Raw genomic sequence first — 22,856 nt, forward strand, 5'->3', positions numbered from 1 at the left:
TGGAATAATTTGCATTATAAATGGTGGTAAATAATCACATAAATTCTCTAACGTATTAAATAAATATTTATCTCTTTTTTCAAGCCATTTCTCATTTTCAATTTGAAATAATTTCATTAAATTGACTTCTTTTTCATTAAATGGTTCTTTTTGTGGATCAGTTAAATATTCATTCATTATATCCCAATGGATAACTTTGTTTAAATCTTGTGGTTGATAATCATCATAATCATGAATATCACAATTTAATTCCGGTATTTTTTCTCCATGTAATAATAATACTGAACAAAACCAAATAATATTTGGTACTACATTAGGTATAAAAGGACAAAAATATTTAGCAAATAATGGAAGTATTGATGCTGCTTTAGCACATTTAGCAGGTGATGTATTTGTTAAATTCGTAGATAAATGATATAATATCATTTTCGATAATTCAGGAGATAATTTTAATGGATTCGATACTAAAACATTTGTCAATAAAGGTATAACTAATTGACGTATTTTAAATGATGAATCATTTAATAGTTGTGATAAATTTTCTCCATCACTTGGTAACGTTTGAGTTTCAAGATGTTTCAAACATGAAATTCGTACTTTTTTAGATGAATCATATATTGCGATTCGTATTAATTCTTTTGTAGCTTTAGTATATGAAAAAACACTTAAAGCTTCGACTAATAATAAACGAATTGATTCATCTTGATGATATGTAAATTTTTTGATTTGTTCAAATGTTTCAAACATATTGGAAAATAATAAATTTCCAAACGTTTTAACTAAACATATTGAGAAATAAATATATTTCGTTGTAGCATTTTCTTCAATTCCTTTTTCATAATATTTTAATAGTTCCGATTTTAAAGAATGAAATTTTTCAGGTCGCATTCTTAACGCTTGTATAAATCCTGAATATGGTATTAACTTACTAAAGATTTTTGATGGCATTTGTAAATCAGGGAAAATTGTCATTAAATTAATTAATACTTCAAACGCAGAATTATATAATATTTCGAAATCTGGTTTAAATATAATCTTTTTCATTGTTTTAACAATTAGTTTTAATGGTATTAATTCTTTTGGTAAAATAGAAACAAATTTTTCATAGAATTTAAATAACGTTTCAGTTTGATTGGAATTTAATACTTGCGTATTTAAACATGAAAAAATCGTTGTGGGGACTTCGGTGGTAACAAGTGTTGGATTATTCTTAATTAGAACATATAAAAAGTCAAACGCATCAGCAGCTAAATCAACATCAGGGACAACTAATATAGAAAACAAAATGGAAATCATAATGTCAATTTTGGATGATATTACATCGGGTGAAATGTCATATAATAGACGACAAACTAAAACAGGACCATGTGGAAGTTGCTTTGGCTTTTGAAATTCATTGATTAAGTCTGAAAAAAGTACAATTGAATGATTTTTGGAAAAATGTGATGGAAGATGATTGAGATGAATACGCAAAACTTTAATTGCAACTGATCGAAGATCTTTGTCGGATGAACAAACTGCTGAAATAAGTTCGGGAAAGTGACTCATTGAAATATCGACAACATCTTGTGGTACGATTTTCCCAACTTGGCGTAAAATAATAAGGGCATTAAAAACATACTTCTCCTTTTCACGAAGAGAAAGCCACCCATTTGCTGCTTCAACCATTTCACGCAAAAATGTGATATTATCTTTCGATTCTTGTCCTACCCATTTAAGTAGTTGAGCAACACCACAACACACATTATGATTTGAGCTCATAGCAATCGTCTTGATATCTTTGAAATATGTTTTCAATTGATTGAAAGATCTCCTATAATAATGTAGAATTGATATTAAAAGCAAAAAAATCATTTGCTGGAGAGAATCGTCTGCTGAAACTCTTTGAGTGATTTCGCCTTCTATTCCTATATAAAAATAAGATAACTCATCTTCTGTAAATGTAAGAAGACGCGAACCAAATGATGCGATAATTTTGTTCCTAATCTTCTTCCATTTTTTATAATCATCTGTCTCTACCGAAGAAATTACATTTAAGACGAATGAAAATGAAAAAGGGTGGAACATGCCTTACTCGTTGGAGAAATCTTTCAATTGAAATTTGAAAGCGATTTAAAATTTCAGAATTATACATTTGTCATTTTTTCAATTTGTGGTTTAGCAGTAAGTGAATAAAAAGTTTCAAAAAATGAACCTTATCCTTAATAAAATCAAGCAAATTTTTTCTTTGTTATATAGGTATTTTAATAAATATTATTTTTGTATATAATTTTAAAATAAATTAAAATCACAAATTTATTTAATTTTTCGTAATTATCAGAATATTGATATATTTTTATCATATTTGAATATTTTGTGTTATCAAATAATATTAAAGTTAAAATGGAATAGTTCTCATATAGAATTTTATATCATGTTTAATTTTTTTTATATGACACTATTTCGATTTGTTACAAAAAATTCCACAATAGGATTTTAAAAATTGACATACCATTAAATAGAAAAAAATTAACCTTTGGTATTTCACTTTAATCAGAATTCTTTCGTACATTTTCGAGAAATTTTCCTTTTAAACAACAACAAAATTCAATAATATGATCTGTGAAATGGAAAAGTTTTCCATCAAGGGTAACTTGATGATGTTATTACTATAAATAAAGGCAAGATAATTAAAAAATGTTATAATTGATCCAAAACTAAATTTGTTTGTTTTAAAAACTTTGAGCTATTTTCGGATGAACCAGAGTTTATTGGAGGCATTTTCAAAAATATGATCAAAAGAGCAAATAGCAATCGCCACATTGAGCTGATGTTTACATTACTTCATCCAATTTTGATTTCCGTCGCTTTCATAAGCAACCTCCCACACATTCTCTTTGTACATTGAACGATGCTGACTCCAATGCGAACACAAAAAGAAAAACTGTTTCTCAGCAGCTTTCCTACAACAAAATATTATATCCAAGGATCAAACAATATGGAGAATTGGACTGTTTTAGTTTGAACAACAAAAGGCGGAACAGCTTTATTGATTGTGAGAGAACGTCATTTGACAAGTACATAAGATTCTTTAATGAAATTGTGTTAGGAGAAAAGAAGTTGCGATTAAGGCATTTCAGCAGGTGATGCACATCTTAACGTTGAACATATAAATATAAAACAACAGCAAAACAAAACAAACAAACAAACAAACAAAAATTATTCAAATTTTTAAATATTACGTTATGCTTCTTTCATTTCAATTATTCGACTTATTTTGCATCATCAAGGTGCTTATTTTATGATATTAAAATGCTTTGTCATGTGTTGCTTTTTTGAATTGCATAAGATATAATATGTGTGAAAGTAATAACAATATTTATTTTATTAATTTAATCATTTTTATTATTCATTTTATTATTTTTGTGATGAATTTTCAAATAAATTTGATCAATAATTTGAACAAAAAGATAAATACAAATAGGAAGAGAACGAAGTGCACAACTCATAAGTTCCGGTTCATTCCGAAGAAGAACAATCGTACTGAGTTTAAATAATTTGTGAAATGGCGCACTTTCAATGAATTTTTCATTAAGTGTATAATGAATTCGCCAAATTAAATATTTAACAACAAATACCAAGTGAAATGTAAAAGTGAATAATGTAGAAAGAAGAAAAATAATATAAAAGATAAAATTACGTTTCGTAATGAAACTTAAATTAAGATATGAATATTGTGGTGATTCATTATTTTCATATGTTGGTGGTATAATAATGGTTAAAAGAAAGAATATCATAGAAATTGGAACACAAATAATAGATATTTTCGTAATAAGATCTTCATATGTTGTTAATTGACTTAAAACTCGATTAACAATATCGAAATAAACATAGGTATTCCAAATATAAAGAATTAAATATGTTAATGGTGGAATAAGAGAAAGTCCAACAATATTAAAGATATTAAGGAATTTTTTGTTAAGTTTTCCTAAAAAAGTATTTCGGTGTGAATATGAACCTGAAAATCCGATAATATAAACTAAAAGAAAATAAAATAATATCATAATATTAAGTATTACATTTTTTGTTTCATCATTCATTCTTTATTTCCTTTGAACAATGGGAAAATTCTTTGTTTATGTTACCGTTTATTTGCAATATATAACGATTAAAATGTATTGAATTTTTATTTTTGATTACTTTACATACTCAGTCAAAACGTGTGGTGATTTTAATTGACCAAATAATGATTCAATTACGCTTGACCACAAATGGAAAAGCCAAAAGTAAGTGTAATTGCTCGCCGTGAAGCTGATTTTGGCCGAGGCAATCGTTCAGAAGCTCTTAAGATATTCAAGAATACATCACCTGATCTCCATCCACTTGCACAAAATACAGAATATGTTCGTGCGGTACGTGCTGCCAAAATGAAAAAAATGTTTTCTAAGCCATTTATTGGTTCACTTGATGGACATTCTGATTCTGTGTACAGTTTAACACGTCATCCACGAAACTTTCGAACAGTTGTATCAGGTGGTGCCGATGGCGACATTCGAGTTTGGGATGTAACAACCCGTGAATGCAAGCGTGTTATTAAAGCCCATCCTCTTATTGTCAATGATGTATGTTGTTCCCCCACCTCAGATTTAATTCTTAGTGTTGGTTCCGATTCCAATGTTTGTGGTTTTAGTACAGACTCAAATTTTGCTTATGCCAGTGATGGAGCTCTTAATGGTGTTGATCATTCCTGGGCAAATGATAATTTTGTTACAGCCGGATCACATGTTGATCTTTGGTCACCACTTCGTAACACACCAATCCAACGCTTTGAATGGGGGAATGTTGAATACATTGATTCAGTATTTAATCAAAGTGAGGTCAATCTCATTTTAGCATGTGGCAATGATCGTTCTGTTATTGTAGCTGATACTCGTACACGTGGTGTAGCACGGTCCATAACATTACAAATGAAGACCAATGCTGTCGATTGGAATCCACAAATTCCATATTATTTCATTACCGCAAATGATGACACAGGAATTTATTTATTTGATATGCGTAAGACCGAAACAGCTGTGCGTGTATACACTGATCATTTAGGCCCTGTTACATGTATTAATTTCTCGCCGAATGGGAAACAATTTGTTTCTGGTTCATATGATGCTACAATCCGAATTTGGGATTGGGAAAACATTCGAAGTCGCGATTGTTATCATACGCATCGAATGCAAAGAGTTTATTGTGTATGTGTTTCTCCCGATGGTAAATTTGCACTTTGTGGAAGCGAAGATATGAATATTCGTATCTTCAAGACAAAAGCAAATGAAGAACTAAGAGTTCTAAGTAAAAAAGAAAAGAAAGCGCAACAATACCAAGAGAAACTGTTGGAGAAGTTTAAGCATTCGCCCGAAGTACACGCAATTGCGGAAAAACAAAACTTGCCAAAGAAGTTATATAACAAGAGAAAACAAAGAGGCATAATGATGGCAGCGCACCAAAGAAAAGCAATCGCAAGAATGGCACACTCGGCAAATCCAGAAGAGAATAAGCCGGTGCCATTGAGGCAAAATAGAATTGTGGAGGACCAAACGTAACGAAAAAATATGTGTTGTGTGATGATGTGTCTTTTAATAAAATAAATTTAAAGAGTTAATTTGAAATAAAATTGGAAAATTTAAAGTAAAAAGAGAAAAAATATTTGAAGAATTAATGAGACAAAACACACGAAGAAGATAAAAAGAATTGTTCTCGATTTATTTTTCATTCAAAAAATAAAATTATTTCTTAATTGAACTATACGATGATTTTTATTGAGCTGTGAAAACGCTTCAAAAGTTACATGTAATAATACATAGAAATGCTTTTTAAACAATTGTTTAAAGTATATATTTATAAAAATTATTGATCAGCTATATCTATTTTTGTATTATATTTCATAATCAAATATTTAATAAAAATATCTTTTTATAATTTTGAGTTCAAATTATGATAACTCTATATATTTCCTCAATTAATTTTAATTTTTATTCATAATTATTTTAAATCTAAATATATAGTTATTCAAATAAAAAAATTTGAATGGATGGGAATTTTTCCGTCCACTATATATATTTATAATTTAAATCAATAGAGTTGGCAAATTCCCAAAGTCCATTTTTGACTCAGTCCAGGGGGAATGGGAGAAAGGAATTTAAACTTTTTGAAAAAGATACCCCAGATATTTTTTTTCACTCCATTTAGGCTCGAAACTTCTCCCGTTGCCAACCTTATAAATAAATAATTTATAAAAGATTGACCGAAAGTAAAACTAATATACAGTAATATTTTTAGAAAAGCATGACATCTAATTTAAGGGAATTACATAAGAATTAAGATTTATCCTAAAGCATGATGAAGTTCAGTTATTTTTTAGCTATTTTATATAAAATAACTTTCAATTGAGGATGTGGTTTAAACAAATTTTTGATTTATGTTATATTATTGAAGAAAATTAATATAATGACACAAGGAAAAAAAAAAATGAAAATGAGTTCACATTTAAAACGGTCTCTTTAAATGAAGACAGGTAAGCTTGTCATTAAAATCCACCCACAAGCAATTTTCACAATCTCAGATCATGCAACTCGCGTCAGCCTACTAGAGCAACCTTTAGATTATCCATGTGGTCTTTTACTTGGTTCTTATGAAGGAAACTTAATTGAAGTTATGAGTGCAGCAGAAATTGATATTCATCGCAAAGAAGATGGCCAACTCATCATTGAACCTGATTCATACAAAATATTGTTCAATGTTAGAAACAAAGTTTTTCCAAACGAAATAAAAATCGGCTGGTTTATTTGCAAAGAGGCTACACCAGAAGAAATAAATGAAATACAGCAACTCTTTGATGAGGCCGAAGAAATGGAAACTTTAGTTAGAGCAGAATTTGTTCAGGATCATGATCAAATGTTTAGAGTATTTGTTAATCATGGAGGTGAATTCACTGAATCCGACTACACATATGAGTCTGAACTTGGTGAACGTATAGCTATGCTTGCTCTTCAATCTGAAGGAACATCTGAATCTCAAATCGAATTCACAGCAGACGCATTTAAGGCGTTGGACAGCCAATTGGCGATCATAGAAGAGTACGTGGTGAAAGTTTTATCCAAAGAAATTGAATTTAATCCTGTGCTGATGAGAAAATGCGCAGATTTGGCCCAATGGTTCTCTAATAAAAATAAAAATAAAGAAAGAGAAAGCGCTGAAATTGAAGAAGAGGCATCACTTGCACTAATGTGCGGACTCGTTCTGGAGGCAATCACTAGAACTGAACAAAGATCAAAATTTGCACAAAATAAAACAAACTGAATTGTATCTACGCCAATTTGTTTAAACTTTTTATTACTTAAAAACAAAGAAGTGTCAAAAAATTTAATTCTTAATCAAGTTAAACTTCATATCATTAACTTGCTTTCATACCATAAACATATGCTGAATAACACTTTTTATTCCAAGTGTGATTTATTTTTTGCATGAAAATCACAGAATTTAATATTTTTTTTAGATCAATGTTTGCGAAAAAAAAAATAAATTTTGCATTTCACATCTCTACAAAATATACATGTCTTCTGGATTTACAATTTTGACATTCTAAACTTGATCATCACACCAAATTAGAAAAAATATAAAAAAAATGTTTTTAGTAATTAATTGCTGTTTAGGCAAAGAAATCTAATCATATTAATTTGATTAAAAGTCGGATCCTTTCTTAGAAGTTACGTTTTTTATTGTTTCATTTTAACCAGAACCGACAAAACATTCTACAGAAATATCGTAATTTCCACCCATTTAAAATTGAGTAACGAAAGAATTTAAGTCATTAAAAAGTTATAACTGACAGAAAAAACGGGTGGGTAAAAACGCGCCAATTAACGTTCACATCAATGACCATCATAAATTGAAAGGTTTGTTGTTAAAAATTTCAGAAGTCAATGACCGAGCAAAGCTAGTTAAAAATCGGGGACTAGTCACATCATTTAATTATATGCAACATTTCTTATTTACAAGTGAATCAGTTACAGAAGGTCATCCAGATAAGATGTGTGATATTATTTCAGACACAATTTTAGATGAATGTTACGTCAAGATCCATATTCTAAAGTTGCTTGTGAAACAGCCACCAAGACAGGTTTAGCATTTGTATTTGGTGAAATTACATCTAGTGCACATCTTGATTATCAAACATTAGTACGTAATGCCATTCGTAATATTGGTTATGATCATTCCAGTAAATGTTTTGATGCCAATACATGTAATGTATTAGTATCAGTAGAACAACAATCGGATGATATAGCCAAAGCAGTTCATATTGGCAAGTCAGATGAAGATTTAGGAGCTGGAGATCAAGGTATTATGTTTGGTTATGCCACTAATGAGACTCCTGAATTAATGCCATTATCACATAATTTAGCATCTAAATTAGCACTTAAACTTACAGAAGTTCGTAAGGGCAGGTGTTTTACCATTTTTAGGCCCAGATGGTAAAACGCAAGTTACTGTTGAATATGAAAAGAAAGATAAAGAATTAAAACCAATTCGAGTTCATACAGTTTTAATTTCTACAATGCATACAGATGAAGTTACATTAGAAGAACTTAAAACGCAAGTTATTGATAAAGTTATCAAACCAGTTATACCGAAAGAATATTTAGATGATAAAACTATTCTTTATGTTAATCCAGGTGGACGTTTTGTAATTGGAGGTCCACTTGGAGATGCAGGTCTTACAGGACGTAAAATTATTGTTGATGGTTATGGAGGCTGGGGTGCACATGGAGGTGGTGCATTTTCAGGGAAAGATCCATCCAAAGTTGATCGCTCAGCATGTTATGCAGCACGTTGGGTTGCTAAATCTATTGTTTCAGCAGGACTTGCGTCAAGATGTCTTGTTCAATTATCATATTCTATTGGATTGAAACATCCATTATCAATTCATGTTGATACATATGGTACAGGTAAAATTGAAGATGAAAAAATATTAGAAATTATTAAGAATAACTTTGACTTAAGTCCAGGAGGTATTATTCGTGATCTTGATCTTCGTCGTCCAATTTATGTTCAAACAGCTGCATATGGTCATTTTGGTCGTTCAGATCTTGATCTTCCATGGGAAAAGCCAAAACAACTTAAACTTGAATAAACAATTTAAACTTTAACAGTTTTGCAAAAGTGCAATCGTTTGAGGACATTTTATTTTGACTTTTCATTCAATTTACAAAAGTGACACTCATGTCGAAGCTTCCTACTGAGCCAGCTGCAGACTCAAAGAACTCTGTTTTTATCAACACAGGCGTACCAGTAATTGCAGGCATCCCAATTCTTCCAATTCGCGACACTTCTAAAAGACAAAATACACCAGCTTTCGATATCGTCGACGAAGCACTTTATCACTTCCGCACAAATATCTTCATGAGAGATTTTAAGATTAAAAATGATGCCGATCGCCTTTTGATTTACATTACTTTCTTTGCAATGAAATGCCTTAAATTCTTTGCAAAGAACCCAAAGGACAAGGCAAAATGTCAGAAAGAAATTCAATCATGGAGTATGAATGCATTCCCAATTCCAGGCGAAGGCGGATTTATCTTGGCTTCTCTTGTTACAGCACCAAAGAGTAATGCAGAAAAGGCAGACCTTCTCGCCTTCTTCAAGACTGTTCGTAACGAAACGGCAAGCCGTCTTCTTGAAATTGTTTTCAAAGATGGCACAGCAGATAAATGGTGGATCTGTTTTGCACCACGCAAGTTTATGGATAAAGAAATGGCTAATTAAACATTCTCAATAACTTTTTGTAATTTTTTACTTTAATTTTTCAGATAAGCAAAAAAAGTAAAAACCAATTTATTTTCCCCTAAAGCAGTGGAGCTTTTTGAAGAAGTAGGTGTATGTTATAGAATGACACCTCTATTTCGATGAGAGCTAAAAATGATTTTGGTGATGTGGTTTTGGTAGATAGAAAAACTGAAATAATTATTCAAAAAGTCTGAAAATTGAATAAATTTGTTGTGGTTATTTTGAAGAATTGAGGGGAAATATTGTATGTTTTACCAAACTGTTAAAGTTTAAATTGTTTATTCAAGTTTAAGTTGTTTTGGCTTTTCCCATGGAAGATCAAGATCTGAACGACCAAAATGACCATATGCAGCTGTTTGAACATAAATTGGACGACGAAGATCAAGATCACGAATAATACCTCCTGGACTTAAGTCAAAGTTATTCTTTAATAATTTCTAATATTTTTTTCATCTTCAATTTTACCTGTACCATATGTATCAACATGAATTGATAATGGATGTTTCAATCCAATAGAATATGATAATTGAACAAGACATCTTGACGCAAGTCCTGCTGAAACAATAGATTTAGCAACCCAACGTGCTGCATAACATGCTGAGCGATCAACTTTGGATGGATCTTTGCCCTGAAAATGCACCACCTCCATGTGCACCCCAGCCTCCATAACCATCAACAATAATTTTACGTCCTGTAAGACCTGCATCTCCAAGTGGACCTCCAATTACAAAACGTCCACCTGGATTAACATAAAGAATAGTTTTATCATCTAAATATTCTTTCGGTATAACTGGTTTGATAACTTTATCAATAACTTGCGTTTTAAGTTCTTCTAATGTAACTTCATCTGTATGCATTGTAGAAATTAAAACTGTATGAACTCGAATTGGTTTTAATTCTTTATCTTTCTTTTCATATTCAACAGTAACTTGCGTTTTACCATCTGGGCCTAAAAATGGTAAAACACCTGCCTTACGAACTTCTGTAAGTTTAAGTGCTAATTTAGATGCTAAATTATGTGATAATGGCATTAATTCAGGAGTCTCATTAGTGGCATAACCAAACATAATACCTTGATCTCCAGCTCCTAAATCTTCATCTGACTTGCCAATATGAACTGCTTTGGCTATATCATCCGATTGTTGTTCTACTGATACTAATACATTACATGTATTGGCATCAAAACATTTACTGGAATGATCATAACCAATATTACGAATGGCATTACGTACTAATGTTTGATAATCAAGATGTGCACTAGATGTAATTTCACCAAATACAAATGCTAAACCTGTCTTGGTGGCTGTTTCACAAGCAACTTTAGAATATGGATCTTGACGTAAACATTCATCTAAAATTGTGTCTGAAATAATATCACACATCTTATCTGGATGACCTTCTGTAACTGATTCACTTGTAAATAAGAAATGTTGCATATAATTAAATGATGTGACTAGTCCCCGATTTTTAACTAGCTTTGCTCGGTCATTGACTTCTGAAATTTTTAACAACAAACCTTTCAATTTATGATGGTCATTGATGTGAACGTTAATTGGCGCGTTTTTACCCACCCGTTTTTTCTGTCAGTTATAACTTTTTAATGACTTAAATTCTTTCGTTACTCAATTTTAAATGGGTGAAATTTGGAGGCTTCGTGTTTGAGTTATTAACGTCAAACATCGTTTATGCTAAAACTTTTGGCAAAACAATCCACCTCCTTTTCTTCACTCCGGCGCATGAAAATGGTATTGCTTCATTTATGAACAATAAAAATATTCAATGAATATTCAATGAATCTATAAAGATTTAGAAATAACAAAATTGTAGTGCATTTTGTTTTCCATATCTTCAAATCAAAACATTTACTCCTATTCAACATTATTCTTCATTAATGAAGAATGACTATAAAACGAAGAATAAGTTAAAATTAATGAATATGTTATACTTATATTTATATTTGAATTTATATTAGAAATATTTGTTCTTATCTATGTATTCGATTGAAAAAATGTATTCGTTTCAGTGAATGAATTCGATTGAGAAAATGTATTAGATAATGTAAATGTATTTGATTTGGAAAATGAAAATGATTGAGAAAATGTATTAGAACTAGAAAATGAATTTAATAATGTGAATGTATTTGACTCGGTGCACATATTGGGGTTTGTAAATGAATTCGATTTAGTAAATGAATTTGATTGAGTGAATGTATTTGAATTAGAAAATGAATTCGATAATTTTATAACAATTTGAAATGCATTATCACCAATAGTTTTGACATTTTCTTCACATTTTTTTTTTGTGTTGATATTTTTGCCAATCATCAACGAAGCGTTTACAAGTTTAAAACTTCATTTGGTATTTCACGAATATTTTTTTTAAGTTTTGTTGTTTTCCCCTAAAAAAATTAGATTAAAACAATGTTTTATTTTTTTCTCAGTCATAATTCGGAATTAATAGTTTCATTTTCATTTTCATCATCTTTCAAATGTTTATTTTTCAGTAAGTATCTGCAAGCATATTTAATTGACTCGCCGCATCTTGGTCCATATTTTTCTAATTGTAATCGCCAGGATGAATTGGCAAATATTTTATCTTTTCGTTATCATTAATTCTTTATACTTCTTTTCTAAATCCTTTTTTATTCACTCTATATAATGAATAGAAATCATTTGAAAGTTACATAATATTTAAAGATTTGTTCAATGGTTTTACCTGAAGTTTTTCTCCTTTTACCATTGACGTTATATATATTGTATCATCTCCTTGAGTTACTTCAAGTTTTTCAAGATCTTTTTAATCAATATTCTTCGCATATATTAAACTTATTTTATATGGAAGATCAACATCTCTTTGATCACTATATCATTTTATTACATCTGATACTGGCATTGATTCGAAATTTATAATATTATCTTTATTATTTGGATTAATTCTTATTCCTGTTAAGATATGCAGTTGCAGGTGGAAATGAAGAAATAATTCATTTATGTGATCAAAATCATTCTTCATTTGAAGATGCATGTGAAGCTGCAATCCAATTTCATCGTAATGATATCTTTGAATATCTTTATGAAAACAAATTCATTGTAATTGAGAATTTAACTGAAGTAGGTATTAAATGTATTAAGTTTAGTAATTATGAACTACTTTCTTTCATATTAAATGAAGGAATGGAAATCAATGAATCTATTATTGATGTATGTACAAGTGTTCGAAACATATTTCTTGTTTTTCAATTTCTCTTTGGAAAACAAATTCCAAAAAATATTTTGACATATTCTGTGCGTTTAACAAATTATAAATTCTTTAAATATTTGCTTGAACAAGAAGGTATTGATATTAATGCTAAAGATATTTATTTGTTTTATAAAATATTTATTTCAATAATTTGATATTTCAAAATAATATTTGAGAATTATTTAAATTATTTAAAACAGCACTTATTTTAGCATCTCGATATGGTTATACAGAAATATTTTAATTACTTCTTGAAAAAGATGAATGATATGATAATTTTCGTAATACCTTGATGATCTACTTATTTAAATCGATTATTAATTGATGATTTATTCTTAATAAAATTTCTGTGTAAGTACATATTTTTGAAATAATATCGTACAAACGATACATTTTTTTTCTGAATAAAACGATTCTTGATCATTGAATTTATATGACGTAAAGCATAAATATTTTTTTTGAATTTTTGTATTTTAGCAAAAAGTTCAATTTTATTAAATAAATATCTATACAAAATTAATTCGCAAATGATCTTTAAAACACTGACTTGAGATACATTTATCAATTATTTTATTTCATGTGCTCCAAATTTTGAATATAATCCATTTTTCAACTTACTTGACATTCTATGTAATGATGTTGATTTTTCTATTTCTCCGAATATGAGTCAATGCCACCGTTTCTTGAGCAAGCTTTATTCGGAAATAATTTTCGTTAACGATACGAGCTGATTGAGTGATTTTTATTCGTCCACTTATTCAAATTTGACTTCCAATCGCTTGAAAATGTAAAATTTTACATTTGATATCAACTGATTGGTAGAATAATTATCTATTTTACATATATTATTATTTATTTTTATGCCTTCGGCATAAAAATAAAACCAAACTTTGATGAATTATGAGATTTGCTTATATATATATATTTTAATTTTTATATTCTTCTAAATAATATATATACATATATTTTGAATTTTGTTAAATTTTGTAAAATCTTATTATTCAAAAATCATTTAATTTATACATATATGTATAAAATCGAAAAAAATATGAAATAAGTTGTATAATTAATATAAAATTATAATATCATAATAATACTAAATTTTTTATGAATAGCTTTCATTATATAAAATTTCATATGAAAATTAATCATTATCTTATTATTTTGAATCATTTTGATATATTTAAAAACTAATTCAAGTACTATTGTACTTCGGGGATACTTATATATATATATATATATATATATATATATATAAAATAGAACAAAACATAATTGGTTCATAATCAAGTACCATTTTTTTTAATCAATAGTTTTTGGATTATTTAAAATTATACCATTATAAATTTTATATATTAATAATTTTTTAATATTTAAGACAAATAAATGTGTGTTACGACTACACATGCAATGATTCATTACAAAGTTCTAAAGTTTTTTTTTATACAAAGGTTAATGATTTTAAACCCCTTTTTTAATTTTCTTCGGGAATCTGATTATTTCCTTAAAAATTTTCATGAAAATTTTAAAACTTTTGGTAAACTTTAATTAACAAAATAATTATTCTTTTTTGAACATTTTTGCAAACACTTCGTTTTCTCTTTTTGCATCAATTTTTTCCAGTTCGATCAATTTTTTATTGGCTTCCACAAACGCAGGACTATTTTTCGTTATACCGAGTCCCATGTTCATGACCTGTCGCGCCTCTTTAATTCTTTCAAAGTGTATTAAAGCTTCTGCTTTTTTGAGTAAAGCTTTTGGATCATTTTTTTCCGTTTTCAGAACGTATTCAGCATGTTTTAGCGATTTCCCATAATTCCCAAGTTTGCCATATACAATTGCAAGGTTCCTACTTAAGACAATTTTGATTTCTAGTGATTCCTTATTAACCCATTCATTTACAACATGAAAAGCGCGCTTATAAACAATAGCAGCTTCTTGAAGCTTCCCTTCGCGAAACAGTTTTCCTGCTTCGTCCTTCATTGCAAGAGCTCTTTTGTCTGCTTCAATGGCATTGTAAAACTTTTCTCGGATGTCAACAAGTTCAATGTCAAACTCGAGAACTGCATTTGGAGGAATAATGTTTTCTCTCCCTTTTTCCCCATAGCCATATTCAGGATCAATTGTGAAAGTAGATGACTCGCCAAGTTTCATTGATGAAACAGCAAGAGTAAGTCCATCAATAACATCATCTTTCCCGAGAATAAATTTGAATTTATGTCCATTCTTAATAGATGAATCAAAAATAACTTGACTATCTTTAAGTCTACCTTCTTCTATTAATACCACCTTTTCACCTGTCCTTGGGGTTGGGCCGTATCCTTCTTTGTGGACTATTTTTGTAATTTTGTTATCAGGAGTTACAGAGATTATTTTATTTGAGTTCAACATATTCAAGTTTCGACCTAAAAAACGGTAACGGTCTTTTAACGTGTTCTTGCTTGTAAACGGTTTACTTTTTGAGTGCATGATGCAATTTCACGTCATTTTGGCATAACCGTTAGATAATTTTGGCATGTAAACCGTCGACACAGAATGCAATTGAATTTATTTGAATATAAAATCATATATTCAAAAGTTTAACACAACCGATAAGTAGAAATCATTTCACAACATGAATTCAACACTTCCTCACATCTTTGATGTTTACATAGGTGCTAAAATTCTTTGTGGTGATACAATGTGCGATGGCCTTTGTCTCAATCATACAGATAAATTTGAAAATGGATCAATTTCATCCAACATTTCAATATGTTATCCCACTCAATTTTCCGTATGGTGTTATTACCCAGGAAGCCTGCTTGGAATGATGGGTATCACCATAGCTATTTTTATTATTCCGGCAATATTTAGTATGGTTTATTTTTCCTTTCACAAACAAATCCTGAAAAACATTAGTGGCTATCAATTTTCTCTTTCGTTTGCTTTGTATTTTATGTCTGTTACCCTATTAGGCACTCTATTATCTACTCTCATTTGTTATTTAACCATAAAGTCAGTAATATTTTTCCCATTCATATCAATATATATTGTGGTTATCCTCCTTAAACTTTATCTTCGCCATCCATTTTCCAACTCATATAAATCAATAATTCCAACAAACTTTTTATTTTCCCCTAAAATTGTCACACTTGAAGAGCTTAAAGATTCTATAGCAAATGTCCGTATGTCACCACCTATTTTTTCGGCATATGAAATAGGTGAAAAATACATTTTTAAAAATGGCACCAAACAAGTGGGCAAAAAAACATGTGAATTAGAATATAATACATGGCAAGAAGAAGGACCAGATATTTTAATTCCATCTAACACTCCAATTTTTGCATATTTCTCATTGGATGTATTGCCAACAAGTGATGTTGAAATTGAATTCAGATTAAAGCACCCACGAACAAATTATACAACATATGTAATTCAGACAGAGGTTGATGTTGAACATGGACCAATGATTTTAATGAATGGAAATGATAAAATTTTTGAATGTTTTAACAAAAAATATATGAAAATTATTTACATAATATCTTTGATTTTTTCATTTGATTTCATTTTAGATATTATATATTGGGCACATGTTAATTTTTTTGAAATTAAATGTGTCAAAAATGCAGCTATGGATTACAGTTTGCGCGCAAAATTTGGTGAAAATGATGTAAAGGCGCCAGTGGATGTTCAATGTGGAACAAATGAAACAATTAATTATAGTAACTCAAATGACCTTCTTGTAGAATTAAATCCAAGTAATGTCTAAGAAATTTTAATGTGTTTAAATGGTTGATAAATGTATTTGAATAAAAATGTTTATAATTTATTATAATCTGGAACAGCAAAAAATCTCCAATTGACAACATATGGAACTATAATAAACTGATCTACTAATAGTTAAATTATATAAATATATAGAGTTTAATCAAATAATTTGTTTAAGTTTAATTAGTAACTCCATAGAAATATATTTAAATTTAAAATCATTGTTACCAGTTTTTTGTTTTTATTAACACCAACATATTGCATCACACCAAAAAAACCAGAGAATTGAATAAGCTTATTCTAAGAAAGAGAGCCTGTTTGTAGGCTCATGGTTGCAATGAACGGTCACACTAAAAATTCGAACCCGCCCAAGAGAGACCGTTTGATCAAAAAACGTTAAACACTAAATTCCTGACCAAAAACTTCAAATGAATCGCCTGAGTGAGATTTTATCTATTAGAGACCCAAATAAAAGAAACCTAAATCGCATTCAGAAAGATCTTCAAAAAGAACTTAAAGAAAATGAAAATGATACATTTAAAATTATTTCAAATTTATTTTTTGAATCAAATTCTTCTTTGATATCTCCATTAACAATTGAAGAAACAATCAAAATTATTCGTGAATTAGATTTAATTCAAACTTTTGTTCATTTATCTGATAGTAAAATATCAAATGCTTTTTGGAATTCAAAATCTCCAAACTTTTTTTCTCTTATAAATTTCTCTTATTTTGTAAGTGAAAGTGATTTGTTTTTTAACCATGAACTTCAATTCATAACAATTTTTCAAAATCGTTTTAATCCAACAATTCTTGATTCAAACACATTTGAAGGTTTTAAATACTTAATTTCAAAATATGTATCATATGTTTCTACTAGAAATATTGAATTTGATCAAAAGTTGAATGATGTTTTTAATCCAAATAAATCCTTACCAACTATTCTAGCAACTCTTCTTATAAATTTTGGGTTTTCTTCTGACCAACCCCTTCAAGCTGAGAATCTATTTCATTTAACAACAACATGCCTTACGATTGTTTTCAAGAAAGAACATCTCCAAAATCAATTTTCGACTTTTTCTTCATTTTTTTCCGGTTTTCCAATTGAAAAAGTTATTCTTTTTCAATCTTTTCTTGTATTGCATATTCAATCACAAGAAATCACATCTAAATTTTTTGAGCAAGTTGCTAAAATGATGCGTGTTTCTAATGACACCAGAATTCTCGAATATCTTTATAGGTCAATTCGAATTGCTTCAACAATTGAACAATTGAATTTATTGTCAACGTTTGTAATTCGCGATTATGATTCATCGATACCAATTTTAAAGAGCGTTATGCAAAAATGTATTGAACATTTATTTTTGCTTGATTCAAAGCAATCATCGCTAATCTTTAAGGAAAAAATTCTAAATCTTCAATGGTATTCAAGCTTGAAGAAGTTTATCTTTCCATTAATTTTACCATATTCTGATGAAGAGATGATGAAAAGTTTCATATATTTTTCACAAGATCCACAGAACAAAGTTTTTGTTCAAAAATGCATGAAAATTATAAATGAATCTGAAGCACTTCAAAATATTATATCTAATACAATCATTAAACTTTTAAATGAATCAAATCCTTATGAAAATTTGTTGTCGTTAAGTAATATATTTATGAACAACAATAAAATCCCAAAAATATGTTTACAAAATTTACCAACAAATGAATTAGGTAAAGTTTCATTAATTATTGATTCAGTTATATCATCACCAAAACAATTTTCTTCTTATTTAACAAAAGCAGAACTTGAATATTCGTCACAATCATTTAATTGGGATTTACGCTTAAAATTTTTTAAAGTTTATGTGTTGGTTGGCTTGCCAAATAATAATGAAAACGTAAAAATTTTATTGGATTCATTTCCTTCTTTATTATCAATTGAATCATTAGAACATTGTTCACAGATTAATATTTTGTTTGATAATTTAATCGAAAATATATATAAACAAAAGAAGAAATATATAAAAATCGATATAAATAATTTTCTTTCTTCACTTCTTTCCATTATTTCACCAAATTTATTACCGACAACAAATTCATTAAAGCGACAATTTTGTTTAAATTTATGTAAATCAATTTATAAACGATTTCCGAATATTGATAATGATAATCAAACGATTATTAATCTTTTAAGTATTATGAAAGATGGGTCAGTAAGTTTAAAGAATTCATTGATTTCATTATCTAAATATATTCCATCAATTTCAAATTCATTTGATACATTAAATACAAATAATTCAACACAAATTATTAACGAAAAACTATTAAATGATCAAAATGACCTTAAATCATTTCAAGAAATTCGTATTTTACTTGAGAATTCAAACGTTTTACTTGATTTGCCTGGGAATATTATCGATAAATATATAAATTATGAAACTGATAAATGGGAAATTCAAAGTGAAATTTTCTTAATTATTTCATATCTTTGTACAAAAATGAAAATTAATAATGAAATTGTTATGAAATGTGCTGATAAAATATTTAATACACTTCTTCAAACTCGGAAAGTCGGACTTATTTGTTCTTCATGTCCTGCGTTAGAGCGTTTACTTCGATATCTTTCTAAAATATCCGAATATAAGAATAAGCCTAAAGAATATTGTGATAAGCTTTGTGAGATTATGTGTAATTTTGATATGAAACAAATGCGGAGAAGTGCCGGACTTCCATATATTGCAAACACATTAATAAAATCTAATAAAGAGTTATATTTAGAACTTACAAATGCTCTTTTGTTTATATGTAAAAATACTAATAATCCAAATGAAGCTACAAATTCATTAAATACATTGAAAACAATCATTAAAGAAAATCCAATAAATGAAATAATAATTTCGAAACTTTTCGATGTAATTTTCGATGTTTGTGATCGATTTTATACTTCTTGGGATGTAATATCTGCAATTAATTTACTTTATGTAGGACTTATACATAAAATTTGGGAAATGTTTACTGGGCAAACACAATTCCATTCACTTTCACGTCAACAATTCTTTTCTAAAATTAATAATTCGAAAGAAATTTTTTATAAAACACTTTCTAAAGCAAATCAACATTCTTCTTATTTAGTATTATTATTATTATCAATGTTTACATCTGATATAGAAGATCCTCAACTTATTAAATTAATTTTAAGTTTTTCTTCAAATAAGTCTTCGAGAATTCGTAGAATTGCTGTTAGAGCATTACTTAAAAACATTTGTAATGAAAATTTCGAAACTTTTTGGGATGAAATTGTATTAAAAGTTAATAACGAAACAAAAATGAATGATTTACATTTTTATTTAATGATTTTATATGAACTTCGAAATTTAAATGTTAAAAAAGAATTTGTTCATAATATTCAACTAAATAAAGTACCAAAAGTTATACAAAAACTTATTTTGGATATTGAAGATAAACCAATTGAATGGAATAAAATGGAAATTGGAGAATTAATAATAACAATTCGAGATTGGAATCGAAAATATGTTCCAAACGAACTAATTAATAAACTTTTATATGATTTTATTGAAGGAGAAACACTTTTGCAATGTAATAAAACATATGCAATTGAAGGAATGAAATTTTTGATACGAAATTTAAAACCGAATTCCATTAAAACGGAAAATTGTGAACTCATTAATAAAATGATTAAAAATATAAAATCGATTTATTTGAAATCATTAGCAATTTTATTATTAAAATTTGTTAATAAACCAAAAATCGATGATTTGATTGAAGAATTTCAAGAAATATCAATTAATAAAAAAGAAGAATATTTCCCACTTCATCATAGTCTTTCTTTAATTTCTGATATAATATATCAAACACAAGAAGGAAAACAAATTATATTATTTCTTATTTTAAATGATATTCCTTTAATAAGATTACAAACAATTAAAACATTACAAATTGAAATTAATGAAATTCTTTTGTCTCAAATATTAATCAAAGAAATGAAACAAGAAGAAAAACATGAAATTTCTAATAAATTGATTCAAATGATTGAAGAAAGAAATAATAAATATCAATTTAGTGAACCAATAACATTTTTTGTCGATGAATTTTATATTTTAGAATTATGTAATCCAGGTATGTTCCAACAATTTCGGAAAGAAATGAAAGAGCCATTAAATCTGTTTGAAATTCGGCAAAAAATTATTTCACTTTGGAATGAAAATAAAAAAAAATTATAAATAAAAAATTATAAATATAATAAATTTTATTTATTTAATTTAATTCCTTCCATATTCAAATTCTGAAGGATTCAATTGGCAGTTCTACAATGCTGTATTTCTTGAATAAAAATGCAATTGATGCAAATAATAGTGATTCTTTTTTGATATGATTTTATCATATAATATTTATTTTACATGAAAAACTTATATTGTGAACATCATGATGAGTTTTAAACGTATAACTTTTTCAATTAAAAACATAAATATTTTGCTGTATAATTGTGTTAGAAGGTTTTTTAAGGTAACCTGATCAGTATTATTGATTGTGCATATAACTCTATATTTAAAAGAAATTCTCTAAGGAGGATCGTTAGTTGACTCCGTCCTATTGTAAACATCATGTCGCGTTTTAAACGTATAACTTTTTCAATTGATTTAACGGTTCCGTCAAACATTTTCAAGATTCCAAACCTGTGCTCACTTTGGAATGAAAATAAATAAAAAACTATAAATATAATAAATTTTATTTATATATTTATTTATTTTAATTCTTCTTTTTAATAATTATTATATCGCGTTTGTAAGCTGATTGATCTTTAATTTCATGAAGTTCATATGAAAATTCCTCTTTAATAAGATCAATCAAATCGAAAACACTTCCAGAAAGTCCAAAATACATTCGCTTCGCTGCAACAAGAACTACGCCGTCTTTCTTAACTAAGTGACGAAATGCTGAAACAAATGATGGAAGATCTTCCTTACGATAAATGGTTTCTGATGCTAAAACAATGTCAAATTTTTCTGGTGGAAATATTTGTGGAACATCTGCCCATTTAGCTGCTGAAAATGTAATAACATTTCGTGGACAATCGTTAAGTTTCGCATTCGGCTGTGTAATCTCTTCAAGAACTTCGTGATTAAAATCTTGAAGAACAACTTCTGGTGATCCATGAAGTGAACAATAAATACCTGGAAGACCTCGTCCACATCCTAATTCAAAAACACTTTTGCCTTCAAAATTAATGTTCTTAAGATAACGAAGAAGATCAATAGTACACTCCCAAAGTTGAAACCCTCCTTCATAAACTCCTGGACGAACTTCACTTGGAACACTCCCTTCTTTAGGTACATAAGATTTAATACCTTCATAAGTTTTAATTTCCCAATCTTCATGTGTGACAATATTCATTAAAAATAAAAAAATCCTTTTAAAAAAAGACGTTAAATATTTGGACCGGCAAAACCGTCGTGCGGCGGTTATTCCATTGAATTCAAATTTAAATTTTTTTGAACAACTGAATAAAAATATTCGAAATGCGTTGAAGAATTTGGTGGAACTTCTTCAAGGAAATTCAAGAAATCAGGATTAAAGAAAACGTCTTGTAAAGTTTCTTGATTTTTTTCATGAAGATAATCGAAAAGATTGGAAAAACAATAAAACAAATCTTCGACCAAATCAAATGACATTGATGGATAAAATGATGTTAACAACGAAATAAAATCTTCTTCGAAAAAGAGTTTTAAACCTTTTTCATCTGAATAAGTTGCAATTTCAATAAGAATAAAAATACTTTCATGAATTAATTCAAATGGAAATGTTTTAATTCGTTCGAAAAGAATTTGTACAATTCCATTTTCTTGAAGTGTTTCAACAAATTTTCGTCGCAAACTTCGAATAAAATTATAAATTGTTCGTAATGTAATTTTCATGTTTTGATAATTCGTTTCGTTTTGAATTATTTCAAATAAAAATGGAATTGGATTAATATCATTTAATATTCTTCGAATTCTTTTACTTCGTAAACATGAAATTCGATGAATAATTTTAAGAATTGTCGTTAAATATTT

General features: G+C 28.3%; 8 protein-coding genes across 8 annotated transcripts; 5 read left to right on the forward strand and 3 right to left on the reverse strand.

Annotated features, from left to right (window-relative positions):
* Positions 1–4,250: 4,250 nt before the first annotated feature.
* GO595_000541 (DDB1- and CUL4-associated factor 13) lies at positions 4,251–5,573 on the forward strand (the record flags this gene model as incomplete). The annotated part of the gene is made up of 1 exon (XM_067918643.1): positions 4,251–5,573. The coding sequence occupies one exon, from the start codon at positions 4,251–4,253 to the stop codon at positions 5,571–5,573; it is 1,323 nt and encodes a 440-aa protein (XP_067779321.1).
* A 961-nt stretch (positions 5,574–6,534) lies between these two features.
* On the forward strand, positions 6,535–7,329 carry GO595_000542 (COP9 signalosome complex subunit 6-like; the record flags this gene model as incomplete). The annotated part of the gene is made up of 1 exon (XM_067918654.1): positions 6,535–7,329. The coding sequence occupies one exon, from the start codon at positions 6,535–6,537 to the stop codon at positions 7,327–7,329; it is 795 nt and encodes a 264-aa protein (XP_067779322.1).
* A 765-nt stretch (positions 7,330–8,094) lies between these two features.
* On the forward strand, positions 8,095–8,505 carry GO595_000543 (S-adenosylmethionine synthetase; the record flags this gene model as incomplete). Its single annotated transcript, XM_067918665.1, has 1 exon — positions 8,095–8,505. The coding sequence occupies one exon, from the start codon at positions 8,095–8,097 to the stop codon at positions 8,503–8,505; it is 411 nt and encodes a 136-aa protein (XP_067779323.1).
* Positions 8,506–8,584: 79 nt separating this feature from the next.
* Positions 8,585–9,160, forward strand: GO595_000544 (methionine adenosyltransferase; the record flags this gene model as incomplete). Its single annotated transcript, XM_067918676.1, has 1 exon — positions 8,585–9,160. The coding sequence occupies one exon, from the start codon at positions 8,585–8,587 to the stop codon at positions 9,158–9,160; it is 576 nt and encodes a 191-aa protein (XP_067779324.1).
* An 89-nt stretch (positions 9,161–9,249) lies between these two features.
* GO595_000545 (Actin-related protein 2/3 complex subunit 3) lies at positions 9,250–9,792 on the forward strand (the record flags this gene model as incomplete). The annotated part of the gene is made up of 1 exon (XM_067918687.1): positions 9,250–9,792. The coding sequence occupies one exon, from the start codon at positions 9,250–9,252 to the stop codon at positions 9,790–9,792; it is 543 nt and encodes a 180-aa protein (XP_067779325.1).
* Positions 9,793–10,418: 626 nt separating this feature from the next.
* GO595_000546 (S-adenosylmethionine synthetase) lies at positions 10,419–11,249 on the reverse strand (the record flags this gene model as incomplete). The annotated part of the gene is made up of 1 exon (XM_067918698.1): positions 10,419–11,249. The coding sequence occupies one exon, from the start codon at positions 11,247–11,249 to the stop codon at positions 10,419–10,421; it is 831 nt and encodes a 276-aa protein (XP_067779326.1).
* Positions 11,250–14,613: 3,364 nt separating this feature from the next.
* Positions 14,614–15,444, reverse strand: GO595_000547 (Peptidylprolyl isomerase; the record flags this gene model as incomplete). The annotated part of the gene is made up of 1 exon (XM_067918709.1): positions 14,614–15,444. The coding sequence occupies one exon, from the start codon at positions 15,442–15,444 to the stop codon at positions 14,614–14,616; it is 831 nt and encodes a 276-aa protein (XP_067779327.1).
* Positions 15,445–21,552: 6,108 nt separating this feature from the next.
* On the reverse strand, positions 21,553–22,197 carry GO595_000548 (histidine protein methyltransferase 1-like; the record flags this gene model as incomplete). The annotated part of the gene is made up of 1 exon (XM_067918720.1): positions 21,553–22,197. The coding sequence occupies one exon, from the start codon at positions 22,195–22,197 to the stop codon at positions 21,553–21,555; it is 645 nt and encodes a 214-aa protein (XP_067779328.1).
* Positions 22,198–22,856: the final 659 nt, after the last annotated feature.

Source organism: Histomonas meleagridis (assembly GCF_020186115.1).
Source record: "Histomonas meleagridis strain 2922-C6/04-10x chromosome Unknown contig_104, whole genome shotgun sequence".
Taxonomy (NCBI): Eukaryota; Parabasalia; order Tritrichomonadida; family Dientamoebidae; genus Histomonas; species Histomonas meleagridis.